This window comes from Lagopus leucura, unplaced genomic scaffold, assembly GCF_019238085.1.
Source record: "Lagopus leucura isolate 7727_CA_CO unplaced genomic scaffold, USGS_WTPT01 Super-Scaffold_100015, whole genome shotgun sequence".
Taxonomy (NCBI): domain Eukaryota; kingdom Metazoa; phylum Chordata; class Aves; order Galliformes; family Phasianidae; genus Lagopus; species Lagopus leucura.
This window is the reverse complement of record NW_024962269.1, coordinates 9,431,902-9,452,083: the sequence shown is the minus strand read 5'-3', so window position 1 is coordinate 9,452,083 and position 20,182 is coordinate 9,431,902. Positions and strand designations below refer to the sequence as shown.

Sequence of the window (20,182 nt, the reverse complement as noted above, 5' to 3'; positions counted from 1 at the left end):
CATTACTCAAATGCATTTAAATCTTCAATTCTCTCTCAATAGCAATTAATCTCCATTAGAAAAAAAAAAAAAAGAAAAAGAAAAAGGAATTCATTTTGAAGCAGGATGTACAGAAGAGGATATGTGATTTTTTTTTTGGCTTTTGCTAAAGCTCATCATTTTTCAGAACTGTTTCTAACCTTTCTGCTCATTTCAAGAGCTCTGTAGCTGCAGGCAGTACTCTTCAAATCTTCTGTTTTTCTTAAAGATGCAATGCAGAAAAACACATTTCCACAAGAACTGGACAGGGGCACAACGTAATCCTCTGAAAACACACACACATTTCCAATCCGTTTTAGAATTCAATATTAATATGATTAGTGTTTCAAAACATACTTCCAAACAAGACATCCAAATGCACTATTTACTCAAATCTCCGTATGAACCAGCCTGTGCAGGAAATCAGTAAATTAGCCCAGAGTCTCAGCCTCCAAGGAGATGCATATTTGTTTAGTCATATGCTATAAATAACGCCTGTAGTCTCGGGACTTTGCCAACATTATTAATGCAGTGTTCACTTAATGGTCTCCTTTATTATGGACCTCATTAGTAGCTGATTCATGCAGCATGAGCCTACAGAAAAAACACGCAGGCTGGTGTAACACACCGACACTGGTGATGTATGTCTGTACAGCCACTGTAACCTCATTTCTGTGCAGCTGGCATGCTCAGAACCAAGCACACACCTCCTGGCCTGCAGCCCCTGGGGAGATGCAGTCAGCTGTTACGTTTCCAGAATTATCATATAGAATGAATTTTGTATGCAATATATTCTGCATAATGAGATGGATTGGTACAGGACATCCTTACTTGACAGAAACAAATACTTGTTTTCTAAGAGTTGTTTTATTGTCTAATTAAAAGAGTACAATTTAATTATCTTATAGTACTTTTTATCCCTTCCCATCCAAGAAAGAAGGTGATTGCCACAACTCGTTTCAACAGACAGGGATCAAGAACAGGAGGGGAAGTAAACTTATCCAGTGTCCAATACTCAGGTCACTATCAGAGCTAGAAGATCTCCACTATAGTGCTCTGTCAAAAACTGGGCTGTGGCAGAGTGTGACCACTTTATGGAGTGAGTGGAGTGTGTTAGACATGGTTGATGAGGTTCACTTATACATACTTTAAGCAACTGACAAAGATTAATGGGGAGCTCAAACTGATATTGACAAAACCTTAACATCTTTCTGTCTATTTTACACATAAAGGTCCTTCATTTTGGCCATAAACAGGGGTCCTCTCCTTCCCCCTCTTCAAAAAAAAAAAAAACCCTCAAACCAACAACCAAAAACATGCAAACAAAAAAAAAAACAACAACAAACCCAAACCTTTGAAACTCCTCTTTGTTATAAGTAACCCCCCAAAATCTGGGTATTCTTATCCCTCTAACTCTTACTTGAGTTGTATCTTTGAAGGTCCACTTCCCAAACTGAATGACAATACTCATCACCAGATTAGAAGATGCTGAAGAAAAAGGAAAGGGAACCAAACTAGAAATCTTGGGTTCCAGGTTGTGTGGTTGACTTGGAACATGATGTAGGGCAATTATTTGGGACTGAAATTCCAGAAAAGACTGTTCCTTTTGGGAAATTCAAGCTGAGACACAGGATTTTGTATTATTTCTTATAGAGAGAATATTAGATATTCTCTGGATTCCTACTAAAAAGTGAGCACACATGAAGAAAGGACACCAGAAAATGTCATCTACATCAGCTGCAAAACAAACATAGTAGCAGTGATGTGAGTTATAATGGCTTCTTACAGAGTAAGGAAGCTCTTCCTAATGTAATGGAGTTTACTTACCCACTATCTGGTAGCCCTGGACTACAGACACTGTGAGACCAACAGTTGTTTTTCAGTTTTAAAACAGAATGTCACAAAAGTAGAAAAATAATCAAATGTTAAGAAACGCAGTAAAGTTTCATGACACCTGAATTCCCTCCACCTTACTAATTTTAAAAAAATAAAGTAAAATAAAAATGCTGGGGAAGTGATGAAGGTCTTTAACGTGCCAAACATTAATTTTCAAGCTCTAATGTACAAATGTCAAAATAAGAGTCAATGAGTATGTGGATACAGAGACATTTAAAAGAAACAGCAACTAACAGCCTATCTGTGCATACAGCAAGTTCTCAAGACTAGTGAGATAATGTCTTTGCATCCAGATTTGATGCTATCCTAAAATACATGCTCTACCTGAAGCAGAAATCATTATCATCAACACAGGAATTACAGCTTAAACTTCTCTTTGTCAGATTGATGAACTCAATGTAACAACACCTCCTGAGCATTAAATCTGTGATTCTGTAGGAAAAAAAAAAAAGTAAAACCAATGTCAGGAATCCTCAGGAGATCTCTTGGCTGCTGTTATTCAACACCAGGCACTGCTCTAAATTTGTAGGCTTATCTCAAAGCATGGGAGAAAAGCCGTCTCCCCAAAACATGAGATTCCTCGGTGCTTAGGATGCTAAATCTGGCTCTTGCATCATCTGTCACACCTACAGGCAGGGTGTCATCAGATCTTGTGAAGCACTAGAGTCATTCTGCTTTGTGTCTTACCAGGGAGCTATTTTTTGCAACAGATTATACAGTTTCAAGCACAAGAAACCTGTGAGATAATTTAGTCTCATCTTGCTGTCAACAATAATGCTTGTGAGTAATGGATGTGACTCATATCACTGTTAGAAGCTACAGCACAGAAGTGAAGAGCAAGACAGCTGCCACTGGAACTTTATGCCGGTATCCTCAATGCCACAAATAAAAACCATCAGCTCAGTTTCATTCTAATTGTCACAGACTTAGTGATAAAGCAGCAGAAACATGAAGGGTCTTGAAGACTTTGTGCAGAGAAGTGGCAGTGTTAAGTAGCTTTACCTCTGCCAGGCATCAGGAATGATAATTATAAAGCCTTGCAACAGAAGTGACAATCTATAAAAGCAGTGAAGTCATCTTATTTAGGCAGAGATATCTAAGAAGAAGAGATTACATAATTCCTCATCAACCACTGAAAAAGCTAAATTGAAACAAAAATCCCCACCAAGATTCATCAAAGCCAGCAACCAAGAAGGACCATGCATACTACCTATGGCATGCTAAGGGATGGTGAAGTACAGGCCTTCAGTGAGACTGAGATTGGGCTTTGAAAGTGGCAAAGAAGAAAATTCTGCCAATATCCTCAGAGATGAAATGTATTCGTCTTTTCACTACTTCCCTTCATTCATATCTGGCTTCTCAAGGCATAAAACAAAACGCAGTAGCAACAAATATGACACAACCCAACGAAGACTCACAATAAAATGGAAGACCAGACAGATCTAAATACACCTTCTAATACTGAACTTATGAAACATTCAGAGAAATTTTTCATGTGATTTTTGTATGTAGACTAAGTTCAGTTTTCTTCTGCCCTTTACTTTTTTGCTCAATGAATCACAGTTTTGGCAATTAATAATTCCCCTTTCATTCAAACTAAAGGGCCCCTTATTTCAACTTACAGTTCAGGGGACTATAAATCAGAAGGAATGCAAAATCAGATGAAAAAGGAACACTATGTGATTGGAAATGCAGAATGAGGAAGTAAAGTCATAACCTTTAAAAATATTTGCTTTAAATTAGAATGACAACATACAGGCAATGTTTTTACTACTCTTGTGAACTCTGTATCAGTCAATGGCTTTACAAAAAAATAGACAGATCTAGTCTTCAGTACCTGATATTTAGCAGTTTCATAGCTCAAACACAAATATCCTGTAGTATTTCTCTAAGATGAACACAATCATTTATGCATAGTCTATAAGACCCAATACAAAAATATTAAATGAGCACAACTCAAAACACTTTGCTCCAAGGCTATGATTCTTGCTAGGCCTCATCTACCATATGACGGCTACAGTCAATGTTCCTCACGCCGACTCCACTGTTACTGCTCAGTTAGATAATCTCTTAATGCAGTATTTCTTTGGATCACATGGGATACTTTTCTGTAAACAAAGCATTGTATGCACAGAATAACATACTGCATAGAGAATGTCAGAGAGAGTGAGAGTGCATGTCATGCAACGCACATGTAGTTGGGAATACAAGGCCCAGGAACCTTGACTAACTCACAGGGAGGCATTTCACTTGGAAACAGAAGAGGCTGCAAAGCTGGATACCATTATGAAAGAGTCAGGTAACAAAGCTTGCAAAAGGAAGTGGACTTAAAAAAGGATCTGAAGAAAAAGGAGGAGATCCAAATGTATGAAAGCAGCACGACGCTGAGGGAAAGGAGGGGCAGCAAAGGAAAGACAGAAGTATGTGGAAGATAAAGGATGACATCAGTGAAGAGATCAATGAGAAGAGGATTCTACAAAGGCTTGAAGAGCAGGGCATTTTTCCTAGAATAATCCTAGACGCAGCAAATCTGAAGCAAGTACAAGGAAGTATATTTTTACATAACACATGAAACTCATTGCCTCTGGATAATCAAAACTTAATGGAAGACAGAAGTGGATAAATTACAGTTACTTAACACAAGATTCATTTCATCTACAGAAGAAAATTCTTTGTGCTTCCTGGCAAAAGCAGGTACTAAGTGCTGAAAGGAACTGGAAAGAGCTTTACCTAACTTGACAAACTGCAACTACTCATCCATTATGGGCCTCATAAGCTTCTGCTAAAACAGTGCTATCCAATCATAATGTAAAAAGCTCCAGCAATTCTGGAATACATAGAAAACCGCAGGGTGTCAGCCTCTTCTTATCAACAAGGCACTCAGAAGAAACACTTCCTGAACGCTGATTATTTTTTTCTAAGCTAATTCTATTGAAGCAATTGCCACTAGCCTTTGCTGGAAAGAGATACTGGATGAACTGTGCTGATAGGATGATTAAATATACCATTTCCTACGTTGCTATGTTTTGATGGATGGGAGGCAGAGTAAAAGCTTCACAACCCAAGACTGAAGTGACTAATCCAGTCCTGGCTTAGCAATAAGAAGATGGACTGTCTTGTGCAACATAACCGCTTTCTGGACTAGGCAATGTGTGAAAATTGTGTCTGTGATTAAGATAAAACTAATTCTTGTATAACCTACCGTAAAAACATACTTAGTAGAGGGTTGGACTAGATAATCTCCAGAGGTCCCTTCCAACCCCTACCATTCCATGATTTTGTAATTCATCAGTTTGCAGAGCAATATAAGGACAGGACAAAAGCTAGCATACCTCAAACTATTGGCTTCTTGGCTTCTTCACCTATTATCACAAGTATGGGGTTGGGTAGAAATCCGGTCTGAGGCTGTGTTCCATCATTACTTAGATTTGCCCAATGCAAAAGTTCCGCTTAAATTTATATGCTCCTTTTTGGAAAAGGTTATCACCAGTAGCAACAGGCAAAATATTTAGTACTGAATAGTCTGCAAATTTGTCCCCTAGAATCCAAATCTCTGGATTTGGAAAATAATCTGAGGGGAAGAGGGATCAGCTCCCATATCTGCTCTGGCTCCACACACATCTGGATTCTAGGTGAGAGAGAAGAACTCATAAGCAATACGTTCAGTGGCTTCTCTATTTCTCCTCTCACTTCCATCAGAGACTAACACCAGATGTCAGAAAAGTGTCTCCTAACCCAGGACAGAAGCACTGCTCTACCTGGGAATGGTACCATTGGACATTGACTCTGCAGCAAGAGCTGTTGCTCCTTCTGCATGCTCTCTTCCTTGAACTGCAGATATTTTCATTTATTCATCTCTTGGGGTGAAATCTCTGCCCTGCTGAAATCAAAGGCAAAACAGCTAACTTCAAAGGACTCATTTCTGCTAGCTTCTTGTTCCACATATTAACTGTGCTTTAGATTTCAAGTATTTCCTTTTATTTATTTGAACTCTTCACTTTATTGCATTTTTCCTTTCTTGTCCCTTACATGAGAAGACAGTAAAGAAACCCAGCTGACTTTCCTTATAACAACTATTATTTCATAAACCTTTTACAATTCAGCTCCTTTCAGTGGAAAGAGTCCACATCATTTCAATCCTTTCATAAAAAATTCGAGCATCTGATCAGTGTTTATTGCCCCTTTCCTGGTATGATTCCTTTTAGCTATGTAATGAAGATTGACCACAGGATCCAGTATTAAAGCATACCATTAGCACAGCACAGCAGGCGCAGGAGGGGCTCTGTCTCTTTTTCCTTACGGCTTCTAAAAATGTGCTTTTCAGTTCACCGCTGGGCGCTGAACAATTACTGTACAGAGAAGATGGAAAAAAACTGCAAAAGGTTACAGTGAAACATCATGAAAATACAGCCCCTCCTTGTGATATTTCTGCTTCTGCTGCTGGCTCTGGCAGAAATCCAGATTCAGAATGAACAAAACTTCCAGTGGCTTAAGGACTACAGAATTCAGCCCATAGTCAGGAAATGCAATAGCATATGACAATGGGAATAATAATAATAATAAAAAAAAGCTTTCCGATCTTTCTGAGTTTCCAGCTCAATCAGCTTGGATCAAAACATGGGGACTGTTAAGAATTTACATGAATGAGTGCCCTATTGCTAAACAACAACGTGTATGTTGCAGTGCAAGGCAGTTCAATGCTAAACAGTACGTAGCTCTGCTTCCTGATAGATATTTCGATTTTGTGGTACTGACAGTATAGAATTTCATTTTATACACAAGGCCAATATTCTCTCAATTTAAGCTTAGTGAGGAACAGTTTGCTAAAGCATAAAATCATATCCCTATTTTTCCGTCTTTCCAGGAAAGCTACTTGATATCCATTGTTCACTACTCAGCATCAAAATCATGGCTCTTCTATAGGATTAGCATTCAAAAAGCAGCACTAATGTTACATATTTACGGTCACCCAAGTTAAAACTCATACCCTGAAAACCTATCTGTTGGAAAAATAATGCCAAATTCTTTTCATTTTGTAAGCGCTTTAAATATAAATTAGTCACAATTGTATTATCAGGGGCAGAGAGTTTCAGGGCTACAGCAGGTGCTGCACAAAGCAGAGATTTCAGCAGCACTTTTTGCCCTGGTATGTCATTCTCACAGACCAGATGCTCGTATTCACTGCCCACATTTTATCTAGAACTCACAGGAGACCACTAAACATGAGACAGTGTAAGCAAAATTTTACAACCCATTTTAAACTCTCTCCTTTGTGAATTTAGTGATAGACCAATAAAACCAAAATCTTCAGGCTACATAATACAAAGCGTAGCAGGTGTCTAAATACTTTCATTGCCCATTTCCATGAGCAGGCAGGGCCACATGTAAAATTCAGATTTTTCTTCATATTTTCCTGGAAATTACAGAGTCGTAAAATCATTAAGGATAGAAAGGACCACTAAGATCATTCAGTCCAACCACCAGCACAGCCCCACTATGCCCACTGACTACGTCCCTCAGTGCCACATCCACATGTTTCTTGAGCACCTCCAGGGATGGTGACTCCACCACCTCCCTGGGCAGCTGTGCCACTGCATCACCACTCTGAGAAGGAATCTTTGTGAATATCCAACCTAACAGTCAACACGTGTGGCTGCTTTCAATGGAAGATAGGAACAACTCACAGCAGGGAGTTTGTACATTTTCAAAAACTTCTGAGACAGCTAACGCTAATTGATTGAAACAGGAACACCTCCTGGGAATGTTCTCTATGTAAACTATCAATTCTACTCAACTCCCTGAAAAGAGATTGTAGCAAAATGGGTCTTGGCCTCTTCTCCCAGGTAACAATGGTAAGACAGCAGGTAATGGCCTTAAGTTGCACCAGCAAAGGCTCGGGTTGGACATTAGGATTCTACGACTGAAAGTATGTTTCAGTTGTTACTGTGTGAGAAGAGCTGGGAATTGACAGGTGGAGAAGAGCAGACTCTAATTGATGAGTTTTCAGTTTTCTGAGTCCTTGATAAGATTGGATCACAAAATTGCAGTTCAGCACATCAACGGGAGAACATCTACGAACTGGCTGGTTAAAGAGACTGTGCCACTTCATGGTGAGAAATACAAAGGATTGGCATTCAGAAGTAGCTCCTGGAACAGAAACTGCTTATGAAATTCTTACTGGCATCATATTTAAAATATCTGCTAAAAATTACAAGAAACATGCTTGCCTTCTCAGCATCCAGCAGGAAATCCTGCACTTGATTAGCACAGATTCCCCCCCACTCCCCAGTAGGTTCAGCATGCTGGGACCCCATCAATCCTAGGACCAGAAAGGGATGGGTAAAAACAAATTACACAAACTCCTTAAATAGTCTTGTCGTCTATGGGTAGCTGGGAGCTCGCTGGAAAGTTTCCCCAATACTGCATCCCATTGCTTTTGTTTATCTATCCTTGCTGACATTTTCTTCAATTAGGAAACAATAGCTCCGTTCCAATGTACTGAGCAGAATTACTGAAACCAAACCACGTGACACCATCAGAGTGTGTTTTCAATTATTCACTCTGTCTTTTTTTGCCAGGCCTATGAAGAGGAACAGCCTTCTGCAGGAGTCAGGTTTGTCTGCCTCGCTGTTGTAAGTTCCTCCTTTTGCATTTTTATTTAAGAATTAGAGGTTTTTTTAAACTGTAAATTCAGCTCTCAAGAGTTTCTTACTCTTTTATGTTTCCAAATCTCTAGCTCTTCCTACTGCCTGGAAATCGTTGGCTTCTGCAACAATTCAGTTCTAATAGTACTGCTCAGTAATGAATCTGATGGAGATCACAAGATCTAGATTAAAATGGGATGCAAGATATCACGCTGTTAGCACTTGGTAACATAAAACTTGTCTTGCTAGTAAAGAAAAAGTTCTAACTTTCCTACTGCATGGTTAACAGCAATGCATTCCCATTCAGCCTGGGAGCTACTTCAAATTATTTACATCTTGTAAATGCTTGGTATAATATCCAACCAAAAATTTGAACCAAATGGGCACTGCTCAAATCATTTACTTTGTTTGCAGAAGACAGACTGAGTTAAGGCTTTTTAGACTTAAAGCTGGAAAAATAAAGCTTGGGTTAAAAAAAAGAGAGAGAGAAAGAACATTTGGTTTGCATTACAAACCACAGACAACTTCCATCAGGCATGCTGAAGGTATAAGAATGGCAAGAGAAAATGACAAGCAGTGAGTGCACAGGAGGAAGAGATGAATGGTTTGGAGAACTGACTTTGAAGTAATTGTCTGTGCCCATTGAATTAAATTTGTGGAATATGGCAATGAATCATAAAGCTTCTCTAGCACTTATGATATTGTTTTCTGTGTGAAATAATATTTTTGGATATTTTTATTGAAAAATGTATAGAATATGTTTTTGGTACCTCCCGTATTTCTGTCACTTATGGACCAGCAGCCCTGGAAAGGATGCTGTTTTAGTTAGGAGCAAAAGCAAGTATTTAACTGGAAATCTCCAGGTCTGTTGGGTTTATTTTCACTGCAGCTGCTGGCTTTCCTTGAGATACCTGGTAAATCAGGGTTAAATTTGGTCTTTGAGCTAACAGAGTTCTGATGGGGGTGAGGGAAAGGGTAGGGGAAATGACTGATGCAACATGGCAAAAAAAGATGTTCTTTCTGCCGAGGGTAATATTTTGCAGGAGCATTGCTGGGGGGGTGGGAAGGAAGAGTGCACTTACAGCAATGTTTCCTTCCCTGTTTCAACAGGTGCTTCTACATGCCCTGCATCCCAGGTGCTTAGAAATAGTCAGATACACCTTCTGAAGCACTTACTACTGATGGCAGTGCTTGGTACTGATGCTCTTAAGCTCAGCAGCCTCAGACAGAGTGAGGAAGGGCTCCCGCATTTCTCCCCATCCTTCATTCTAGCATACCAGTCTCCAGAGAGCAGTATTTTGACCATTAAGCTATTAAGTCCTCTGCTTACCCATTGCTTAATGGCTCTTTAAAAATTCTCTCTTCAGGGAAGCAAGAGTGCAGTTAATGTTTGTACAACACAGAAATCCGTGAATGAAAAATACTATTTCTTCTAATTTTTCCCCGAAGGCAAGATTGTTTAGGTCTGAATGCACAATTCAGGCTCATTTCTGACACTTATTGCTCGTATCTAATAGTGATGCCAGAACCACAGAAGGATCAACAGTCACTTTTGCAGACTTTCAAGTGCTGCATGTTCCACGGCCAGTTAGCTCTGTTGCTTTCTACCTAGATGCTGAGGAGAGTTACTTGCAGAAGTTACCCCAATATGACAGCAAGCTGCGAAGCTCCCCTCATCCTGACAATCCTATTGTTTTTTTCAAGTCCACACTCTGGTTCAGTAGGCCAGATTTCATTTTCCTCTAAGATGCCTTCAAGACATGCAGGAAATGCAACACCAACTTCACAAGATAAGCAGGTTTTGTAACTCACATATTGAAAATACATACAAGTTATGGTATACTGAAATTTTGAGCTAGCCAAAATGCTAAAAACACAGTCAATAAAAATCTGTAAACCTTGAAGGTCTTCACATATTAGTGGCAATAAATGTCAGTCAGCTTGTAACTAATGGAATCAATGAAAAAACATACAAAAATTGCAAGCTTGTGATACTGAATTATGTCAACAACTTCCTATTTCAGTTTTCAAAATTATTGTTCTAATGTAATTCATTGCACTTTTCATCTCTGCATTTCAAACTAAGTTTCACCATAGAGGCTCTAAAAACAAACTTCTCTCAATACTGCAGAAAAGGAGATTAATCCTAGAGAAATAGTATTGCAAGTCAACCAAAAAGACCATGTGTTAAAGCTGAGCTCTGTGCCAACCTTTTCCCCATTCCCTCTGCGTCCTCACAGAGCTCATGCTGAATAGGACATCTGAGCCTACAGCCCACAAAGGGCAGTCCTCCATCCACACTTGTGGCTGCAGTTGGCCAGGGTTGCAAATTATGTTGTTCATAAGAAGAGAAGGTATTCTCTAAAAACCAGTAGAAGATTCTATGCACTGAATAAAATACGCTGTGCCAAAGTGGGAAGGCTGGGAGCCGAGTGACTTCAGTTGCAATGTTCCTACCCAGTAAGATCAGACTCTTCCAGATTAGCAGTGAAGTTCCCAAAGACACACAGGAGAAAGGCAGAAAACACAATGATTTTCTTCAACTTGACATGTTCTCTAGAAATATTCAAACTTAAAATTTGCTATGGGACAACGTCTTGCTGGGAATCCTGAGAAGTTTCTGAAATGTTAGCATGAGTTTTTGAAACCGTAGGGATTTTGTTCGGGAAGAGACATCAGGGAATAGAGCAATATTAGGACTTTTGTGACAGTAACTTATACTTGAAAGCTATGGGAGCATCATCTATCAAATACACCAGAAAGGACTGTAGGCCTTGGTGCAAAAAGGGGCCTCCCTCCTCCTGAAAAAACCTACATGCGATTTTTTACTTTTATAAATCCAAACAAACTCTGATTCACACTGAACTGTATATTTCTCCAGCAATGCCATATAGCTCCTTGAGATGGGTACTCAACTGCATAGTGTTTATCATCTATGTATATATTTTTCTTTGTTGTTATTTCTATGAGAACACAAAAAGTGAAAAATATAATCCTTATGATTTATTATATAGGTCTGGCTTGGTCAGAACTTGCAGGCCTATGTTTCTTGTCATGGCTGTACAGAGCCTTTAGAAAGTCTGCCTTCTGTTTCTGTATCACCAGTGACATTTTGGGTACAAAGTGCAGATGCTCCTACTTAATTCTACACAGACCCAAAACCAAGCAGCCAACCGCTTTGTAAAGCATTGTGCAAACTTTTCTCAGTGGTATACTTGAGAATGCCTTTTTAAATTGCAACCATTTTCAATTTTCAGTATAACACAGCGTTCTTTCATTTACACAAATCCTTCAGTTTCAACATGTATCAATCAGATATTGAGAATAGAAAAGCTCTTGCAACAAGCAAACCAAAAATCAAGTGAGTAAGTCAAAGTGATTGGTTTAGACTTGCTTGTGTTGAAATTTTCTTCTACTGCTGCCATATACCTAACAAAATATTTCTGCAAAACTTTTGAGAGAAAAAGGAAGCCCTTTTAACAAAGCTCCCCTTCGTTATCTTAACATGCTCATTACTTTTTTTATTCTACAAAAGCTCCAACCTCTGCCAAATCTTGACTGTATAGCATTTCTTCCACTTTCTCTTAATTTGCTCTGCTGCATCACACACTGAAACAAACCATTCCTGTAATGGAACTTTTTTTGATTGATGTATTGGAGCCATATACCCTTACGGAGCTCAATCCCTAATCAGCTATTCACATCTAAAGTGCTTCACTGGATCTCTGCATTACTGGTAAATGTGAGTCTTAAGTGAGTTCTGGTCTGCAAAGGTAGGAGCTTTACAGCTCCTGACATTCCTTACCTTCTCATGGCTAAAATCTACTTCTGCTAAGCCGCTTACAAATCAGATGTGCCAGGCAGAGAACTTAACGTTGACAATTTGATTAATCTTCTTTGAATTATAGTGGTTTCATGAATTAAACTTCAAAAGGAGCTTCCTCTGTTCAGATAATGTTAGCTGGATAGAATAATGCTTTTAAAGTATCTTCTTTTTCAATCTGGGATTTCAACATGCAAATTCAGCAGAAGCCAAAGGGAAGCAGCACAATGGAAGCATCAAAAACATTTATTAAAAGCACTCCATTGTGCTTGGGGAGCATGTGAAGAGAATGAAAAGGTGAAGGCAAATTTAGTAGAGCACTGCACAGAAACAGAATTAGCAAGTCATGAGCTATCACGTGGCTGTTAGCAGACTGAAAGGCTCTGTTGATTCGATTTATTCATTAGGGCTTTTCAGTAGTGTAGGTTATTAAGTGGGGATATATTACAACTTACATTTTATATTTCCTTTCCTGGAGGATATTTAGCAACAGAGAAGCAGATAAAGTTATTGAAAATATCATGCCACATAAATGGGAGAATGATAGGAAAAAGAGCAGCACCACCAGCTCTCTGAAGATGGATCGAAAGAGCAATGCTGGCAACAGGAAGTCAAGAAAGTTTCGCTCTATTTCAAGATCACTTATACTGTGCAGTGCCAGAAACAGTGATGATGGATCAAGTCCCGACGAGAAATGTCCCGATCCCTTTGAGATCTCCACCAGCTGGGGTCAAGAGGAATTTGACTGCTGCCCTAGAGCACAACTGCCAAGCACATCAGAGACAGAAGACAGCCCACCTGATCCTCCATGTGTCATCACCAGCAGAGCCCAGTCCAAGGCAGCCGCAAATGAGAACTGCAACAACATGAGAAGAAAGTTACTCATCAAGGTAGGCACTGAGGTGTACTATATCGTAAGGTTTTCCACTGCAGTAGTTACAAGATGTGTTAATTCATACTTCTCAGGAACACAGGATCCCACTCGGCGTTTTTAGAGTTTGTGGGCTTGCAATGTTTCTGCTGTGTATAAACTGCATGAAAATGTATTGGCTTCCTGACCACCCTGTAGCACCCTGTTGATTAGCACTGCACTGAAATCAGTGGCTGCTAGGCCATTCACTGTTGAAACTAGCACAGCTGGTGCTTTCTGCTTGCAATATGTATTGTGCTCAACATACAGAACTGTCACTATAGAAAAATGTACATGTAAAGCATGATACAATGAGACCTCACAAGCTATGCAAGTATAAATCATATTAATACCATGAAAGACACAGGAGATTTCACAGGCAGATGTTCCTTCTCTCTGATCCAGGAAGGAGGGAGTGATGGCTTTAAACCAGAGATGTCACCTTCTCTAGAGATGTAAATATTATATTTTCCTTTAATCTAGAAGCAACTATTTTAACCCCAGGTCTCTGGCCATTTCTCAGTCTAGGCAATATGTTTTAGAAGCCTTTGGAAATGCTTCCTTCTCTCTGATGTATCCTACTTGCTCATTTTTTCTCTTCCTGTTGGTATGTCACTGCAACTGTGACATGACTTTTAATAGCCTGTATCTTCATGGCATCTAGAACCATTCTAATACCCTGTATCACTTGCTTTTTACATGTACAAACAGTGGCTTATATTTCTTATATTATACAACAGTGCTTATATTTCTTTCACCTACACCTACATATTCTATTCTATTTTACTTACTTTCAGTAGAAATTGATGAAACCAGACCTCTACATCAAAAGACAGATTGCACTGGAAATCTGAATCTCCCCTAATTTTTTGAGTTTCTTATTAATGATCACAGCATGTAGTCCCATATTGCAAAGTCTGCAGCACGACAGAAATTGGGTGATGATGCATGTCAGCCCCTAGGCAAAACCACAGAACAAAGACAAAAAACAAGCCAAGTTTCTGCTGCATTCTGACAGAAAACCTAAATAGGTGGAAATGACTGAAATACAAAAATACACCTGCAAAACCATAGCACCTCCTCTCATTTGGAAACAGCCTGTATACATTCTGCTGATATTCATCTGGGAGTAACGAAGGAGCTGGCCTCTGTCACTCTCCCCTTTTCTCTTTTTAGCACAGCTGAAGTGTTTTCTTGGATATGTGTCAGTTACTGCAGCCTGCTTTCTTGCATACCTCCAAAACATCCAGGCTTCAATAACCATTGTGATCCATAGCCTTGTGAAACTATTCAACATCTTACTGCAGACTGTAAGTTATTTGGTCTTCTAGCTAACAAACAGCTCAAACAGGGATCTGGGGAACAGAGTAATTCTCATACCTAATGCTGCTGTATGGATAAGTACCACTGGTGAGGGAATCAACCCCCTCTGGTTGGTGTGTTAATATCACTGAACAGGGAGGGTCAGGAACCTGGATGGACAGTGACATAAATCAGTCAGAATTAGGCCTTTACCAGTGCAGTTGGGGTGTTCACCGACACTATAGGTAATGGGCACACTGAATTCCCTTTTCAGAGCTCTCATAACCATACAAACTTTTTCAGATGCCACTTGCTAATATTCCTGCCTTTCAGAGTCACGGATCAGTGGCTGTGAGAAGCCTTATCTCAGCATGCTAAGTGGGATGAACTTCAGTAACAGCTATACGGACCTTATCTGTACCGCTTACGCTGAGGCTTCGCCCTATATTATGAAAACAGTGATTTCTATTTTCCATATGGCACAAGCCTGTCATCATCTTTCTATACCACGTGTCTTATCTTAAACTTGAAAATTCTCTGTTTAAGAAAGGAGTCAGGAAGTGTTTTTCAAGTCTTAAAGTACGACACTCTCTTCATCTCCACGTGACTCTTCAGAAATTCACACTGTGTGATTCAGAGCTGAAGGATCCTTGCCTTTGTTCAAGAAAATTGATTCCATTCTTTCTGTGGTGTCGTTGAGGTTATCCCACTGCTCTTTTGCTTTCCATTCCCTACAGTCTTAAGTATGTCTCTGAAGGTGACAGCAACTCTCATGCAACTGAACAACTTCATTTTTTTCCTGTTAAACATGGAATGAGAGAAGAATGTTTAAAAGTGCAGCGTGATTTAATGCTCCCTGTGTCTCCCTTCTTCAGGACTAGGGGAGAATCAGAAACATCAGTCTTCCAAACATTAGTTTCATTCTTCTGTTCGAAAACTAAAGTATCTCATAGAATCATAGAATGGCTTGGATTGGAAGAGACCTTAAAAATCGTCTAGTTCCACCCTCTCTGCCTTGGCCAGGGCTGCCACCCACTCAATTGCATGAGATTCACTGTTACACAAGCCATAAGCAAAATGTTTTGGGACTTCTGCATATGGGTCAGAGGCACATATTTTTCCTCTTCTGCCTCCCTACTGCTCTTTTTACCGCACCAGAAAGCTATCATTTCATGCACTTCCCAACCATTTCTTTCTTCCTGTCTGGTTGATTGTGCAAAAAGCAAAAGTAGTAAATAACACATCACCATGCACAGCCAGGCAAAGAAAAGCTGGATCAAAACCTTATAGTATGCAACGTATGAACTATAAGATGTTACCTGGGAAATAATTTCTCAGTCTGATCCATTAATCTCTCACACCAAAGACTTCAATGTATGTCCTCTACTTTCATTATATATTCTAAATAGCCAGGATTTTTTTCTCCTCTAAATGGACTGCTACAGTAATGAGAAGGGTTTTATAATTCATTTGGTTTCCATGTTCCAAGATTCACTCATATCAACTATAGCTCACTGTGCCTCCAGCACGTGACATTACTTGGGCATCATCCATCCAACCAGCTCATGGACCACTTACCTTCTAAGATGTGGCACACTTACTCTAGCACTGACACAGCTGGGAAACCAGCTTCTCAATTTATAAATAAGATCTCCTTTGTAGTTTGCTTCTCACAAAACTAGCAGGCTTTTGGTGGCCTGTAATGAAAGAAAAAAATGTCAAGCAGCATCTGATACCTGATGTATTTAACAAAGTAAACTGTCAAAGACAGCCTTGCCTGCTCATGTCATTACAAAATCTGAGGCTTTGCAATTTGTCAGACGGACAAGAAGAGAGAATATTGACTCATTCTCTGGAAAGCAGCAGTCTCACGGGGTTGGAGAGATTCTTCCAGAAGCATTCCTTTTCACTCAAGGGCTCTCCTCCCTGCACCACGGACAGCCTAGGAAGCACCAACAGTTACCAGTGAGTGTGGCAGAAGTGGGTGAAAAACCATCTAGAATAAACTGTAAAAGGGATGGACGAGTTCTTTATGTAAACACTCGATTCGAGCTGATTTGCACTGCCACATTCAGTCCCAGAACATTCTCTGTTCTCGCTTCCCTTGGTTTCTGATCCTCTGCTTGAAGGAAAAAAAACACAAAAGGTCATTTTCTCCCTTAGTTGTCACAGAATTATTTTTATTAACTTGCTTTTGTGCAGAAGCCAGTTAGCTGGCTCCTTGGTACCAGGACAAGTGTTATGGCAACAGACTGTAATGTCTTGAACATGAGCCTATGGCGAGGATGGAAAAACAAAGCAAGTGGAGGAGACTACATTCATTTGGACTTTTCTGCTTCCTCCTCCCTTTTTCTGTTTTCTCTGTCCATCCTCTCAGCCTTCTCGCTTTTGTGACATCAGGGCCATGCTATCCCCAGAGCAAGTTGGGAAAGAGGCACTAACGCTAAGACGGTGCATGCAGCAAAATATGGGCCAGGGCACAGGCTGCCCAAAAAAACAAATCAAAGCCCAGATGATGGGTGGAAAGGTCTGTCTGAAATACATGATATGCTGATTGTGTATCTAGGGCAGAACCTGAATCCCATGCCCCAATTCTTGCATCATCCCAAGGCTTCCTGGCTTCTACCATTTTATTAATTGCAAAGGGAATATGCTGCTGGGAAAACGAATTACATCTACTATAAATATTTTGGAAGGACCAAAGCTTTGGCTGAGGGATGTCAGAATTAGTGGAGTCATGTCAGTTTATGCCAGAAGAGACTCTTTGTTAGAAATGATGCAGGAAAACAGGTTTCTTGAAGAAAATCCCAAAAGGCTGTGTTCTCTTCATCTTCCACTTGGAAATCCCAGTCATTTCACAGCTGGGAAGGCAGAGAAGCCAAATATTTAAATTCACTATTGTACTGTTGTTAGATTTTTTGCTTTTTTGTGTGTCTTTGGCCTTTTTTTAACCAGCAGTCAATCAGCTCATTGTCATATGCTTAGTTAACAGAGTCAGAGACCTTACGTGAACCAGCCTTGTATAACACTTCATTGCAGACAATCTAACTACTGTGTCTTACGTTGAGAGTGCACAAAAGTTTTTTAGTTTTTCACAGATGCCATGGTTACCCTTACTTCAAAACAACATCTGGAACGAGATGTTTTGAGAGGGACTCTGGGCTAGAAATGCCTAATAAGAACACGAAGGGAAAAGAAATCTCTTAAATGGCAGATAGAAAAACATCCTCCAAAATTTTTCATTTAGCACAACAAAAGGAGGAGGGCAGGAGGAGAAGATTCGCCTGGACTTGCAAATTACTTTTCCAGAGCAAAGCACATGAAATATTAATTTACTCTCACCTGCAACATAAATGCATTTAAGAAGACTCTTGAACTCCCTCTTTGATTTTAAAGTTTCAGCCAAACAGATTCAGCTTAAAGACTAATTTTGTTTATAATGCACTCCTGCAGACCATCTTCATTTTGGTTTCACAGTAATGGGCAATGCAAACACAAGTTTCCCCTGAGTCCTGAAGTGCTGGGTTGCAAAGTCCCTTATAAGCAGATAGATTTTATTCACTGGCAGCAAATACGCACTTAAAAATACGCACTAATAATGCGTAGGCAAAGTTGACCTAGAATCCACCTGCCTATTCCCTCCCTCCTCAACCTCTCAGCCTCACTTTAGCAAATTTTCAGCATTTGCTACAGAGCTATAAATCACCATGCAAAAACAGCAGGGCACAGTAAAAGGGAGGAGAATAAAAACAAATGCTGCTTTTACTCTTGGAACCATCAGCAATATTTCTATGCATATAATAATAAGTGAGACAGGAAATAAAGGACATTAAAGAACAAAACCCAAAGCAAATTGACTGCTGGCACGTGAAGTGGTCAAATGTTTACTTTTCTAGAGAACAGCTTTTATTAATTTTCTGTCATGTTGCAATAACTTGGATGTGAATACAGGGATCTATATCCAGGGCCCAAAAGAAGTGCAAATGCTGACAACATACAGATATTGCCACGTGTCCCTCCTGTCCAATAAACTTTTTTTTTTTTTTTTTTTTAAGTAGTTCACATAAATGCATTTAAAAACTGTTGACACATAGAGTCTATTTGAAATGTTGCCCTACTTGGTAAGATGACCACAGAGTTAAAAAATAAAATAAAACGATTCCCAAGACTTCTCTACAATGCACAATGAATTTAACTTCTTTCTTTCTAAATGCATACAACTGATTGCTCTTGGAAAGAATATTCTGTGAAGTTCTCATTGGTGTTATTTCACATGCGTGTCCCAATACAAGCCAGAATTTCCAGCCTTGCACTTGTCCCATTGCACAAAACACCTTCCCCACAGGGCTGACACGGCGCGCAATGTACAATCTCAGAGCCAAACACACTGCACCTCTGTGATGTCCTGGGAAACTGATGACAGCCAAATGCCTTTCTGACAAATAACTACAAAGAGTATTATAAATACTATGTGTGCAGCAGCTGTGTATTAAGAACAAGTTCTTGGAAGGGAATGAGCATGAGAGAGGCTGGGGGGTGCCTGAAGAGGCCCACCATTAAGTGGAAGTTAAGACTGCAATGCACAAGGACAGCTACATGAAGCTCTCAGTGTGCATGCCTGACCTGCAGCAGTGAGGGAACATCTGCATATTTCAAGGGAGCAGAACACAGTCATAATGGCTCCTACATTTAGTATCTTACATCTCTACTGTTTTAGAATTAGCACACTGCTCTTTCGAGAACCCTGTTGATTTAATGGATGCTTCACATATGCAGAATCTGGTCTGTAAGTTTTCACTGATGTATAAAATGAATATTTTTTCTACTCAAGATCTGACATTTCAAGACATCCAAATTTATTTTGTTACCATGCTGAAGACTTTAGAGCACTGCCATGGGATGGAAAATAACCTAACACAGTCCTGATTTCATGCATATATTTCCCCAGAATATTTTACCTTGGGTGAAAAGTAAATGCAGAAGTTCCAAAACCAATACTAGAGTTCAGACAAACTGGTTTAAAACAGAATCCTGTCCATACTCATACACTTACCTATTACTAACTGGAAGCACTCTTCAAAAAACAAAAGAGCTTCGTAAAATTCAGACGCTCCTCATTAATGGGAGACAATCTGGAATGCAAGCAAACCCACAGAGTTAACAAGTCAGTCAGTACAAGCACAGCCCTTATCTGTTACCTACTGAATTCAGTCTTTAGTGACTGCAGGGCTCAAACTCAAATACTTCATTCATTCACAGCCTTGGATTTACTCTGGCAGGTTTCAGAATGGGAACCAAGCTCTAACAGCCGGCTGGGATGATAATGACCTGTATTGAAATTGCTGTAAATTCGAAGTTTGCCTTTGCTGACAGTCAGGTATAATGTGTTCCCTATTGATTTGTGGTGAAAGGGCACAATAACCCTTAGGGCTGGATGAACTCTGCTTAGGGGAGGAAGCAGCTCCAGAGATACTAAAGAAGGTGGTTATATAGCTTCCCTTGTGCTGTCAGAGAACTACGAATCACTGGAAATAGTCCATGACACTCTGAGAAGTGGGCCCTGGAGCAATACAGACAGCTGACCTCTGC

General features: G+C 39.7%; 1 protein-coding gene and 1 long non-coding RNA gene across 2 annotated transcripts in view; one reads left to right on the top strand and one right to left on the bottom strand.

The window, feature by feature from the left end:
• The window catches only part of IL16 (interleukin 16), a 41,226-nt gene that overhangs the window by 464 nt on the left and 20,580 nt on the right, over positions 1-20,182 (top strand). Inside the window, exons 2-3 of the mRNA XM_042876252.1 lie at positions 8,493-8,546; positions 12,860-13,271. Coding sequence (XP_042732186.1) covers positions 8,497-8,546; positions 12,860-13,271 — 462 coding nt within the window. The 5' untranslated portion in view covers positions 8,493-8,496. The remainder of the gene's footprint in view (positions 1-8,492; positions 8,547-12,859; positions 13,272-20,182) is intronic.
• On the bottom strand, positions 230-14,144 carry LOC122182741. The gene is made up of 3 exons (XR_006179971.1): positions 14,083-14,144; positions 13,180-13,237; positions 230-304 (listed from the first exon to the last, which is right to left on the bottom strand). It is a non-coding gene; the product is annotated as an uncharacterized LOC122182741 (long non-coding RNA).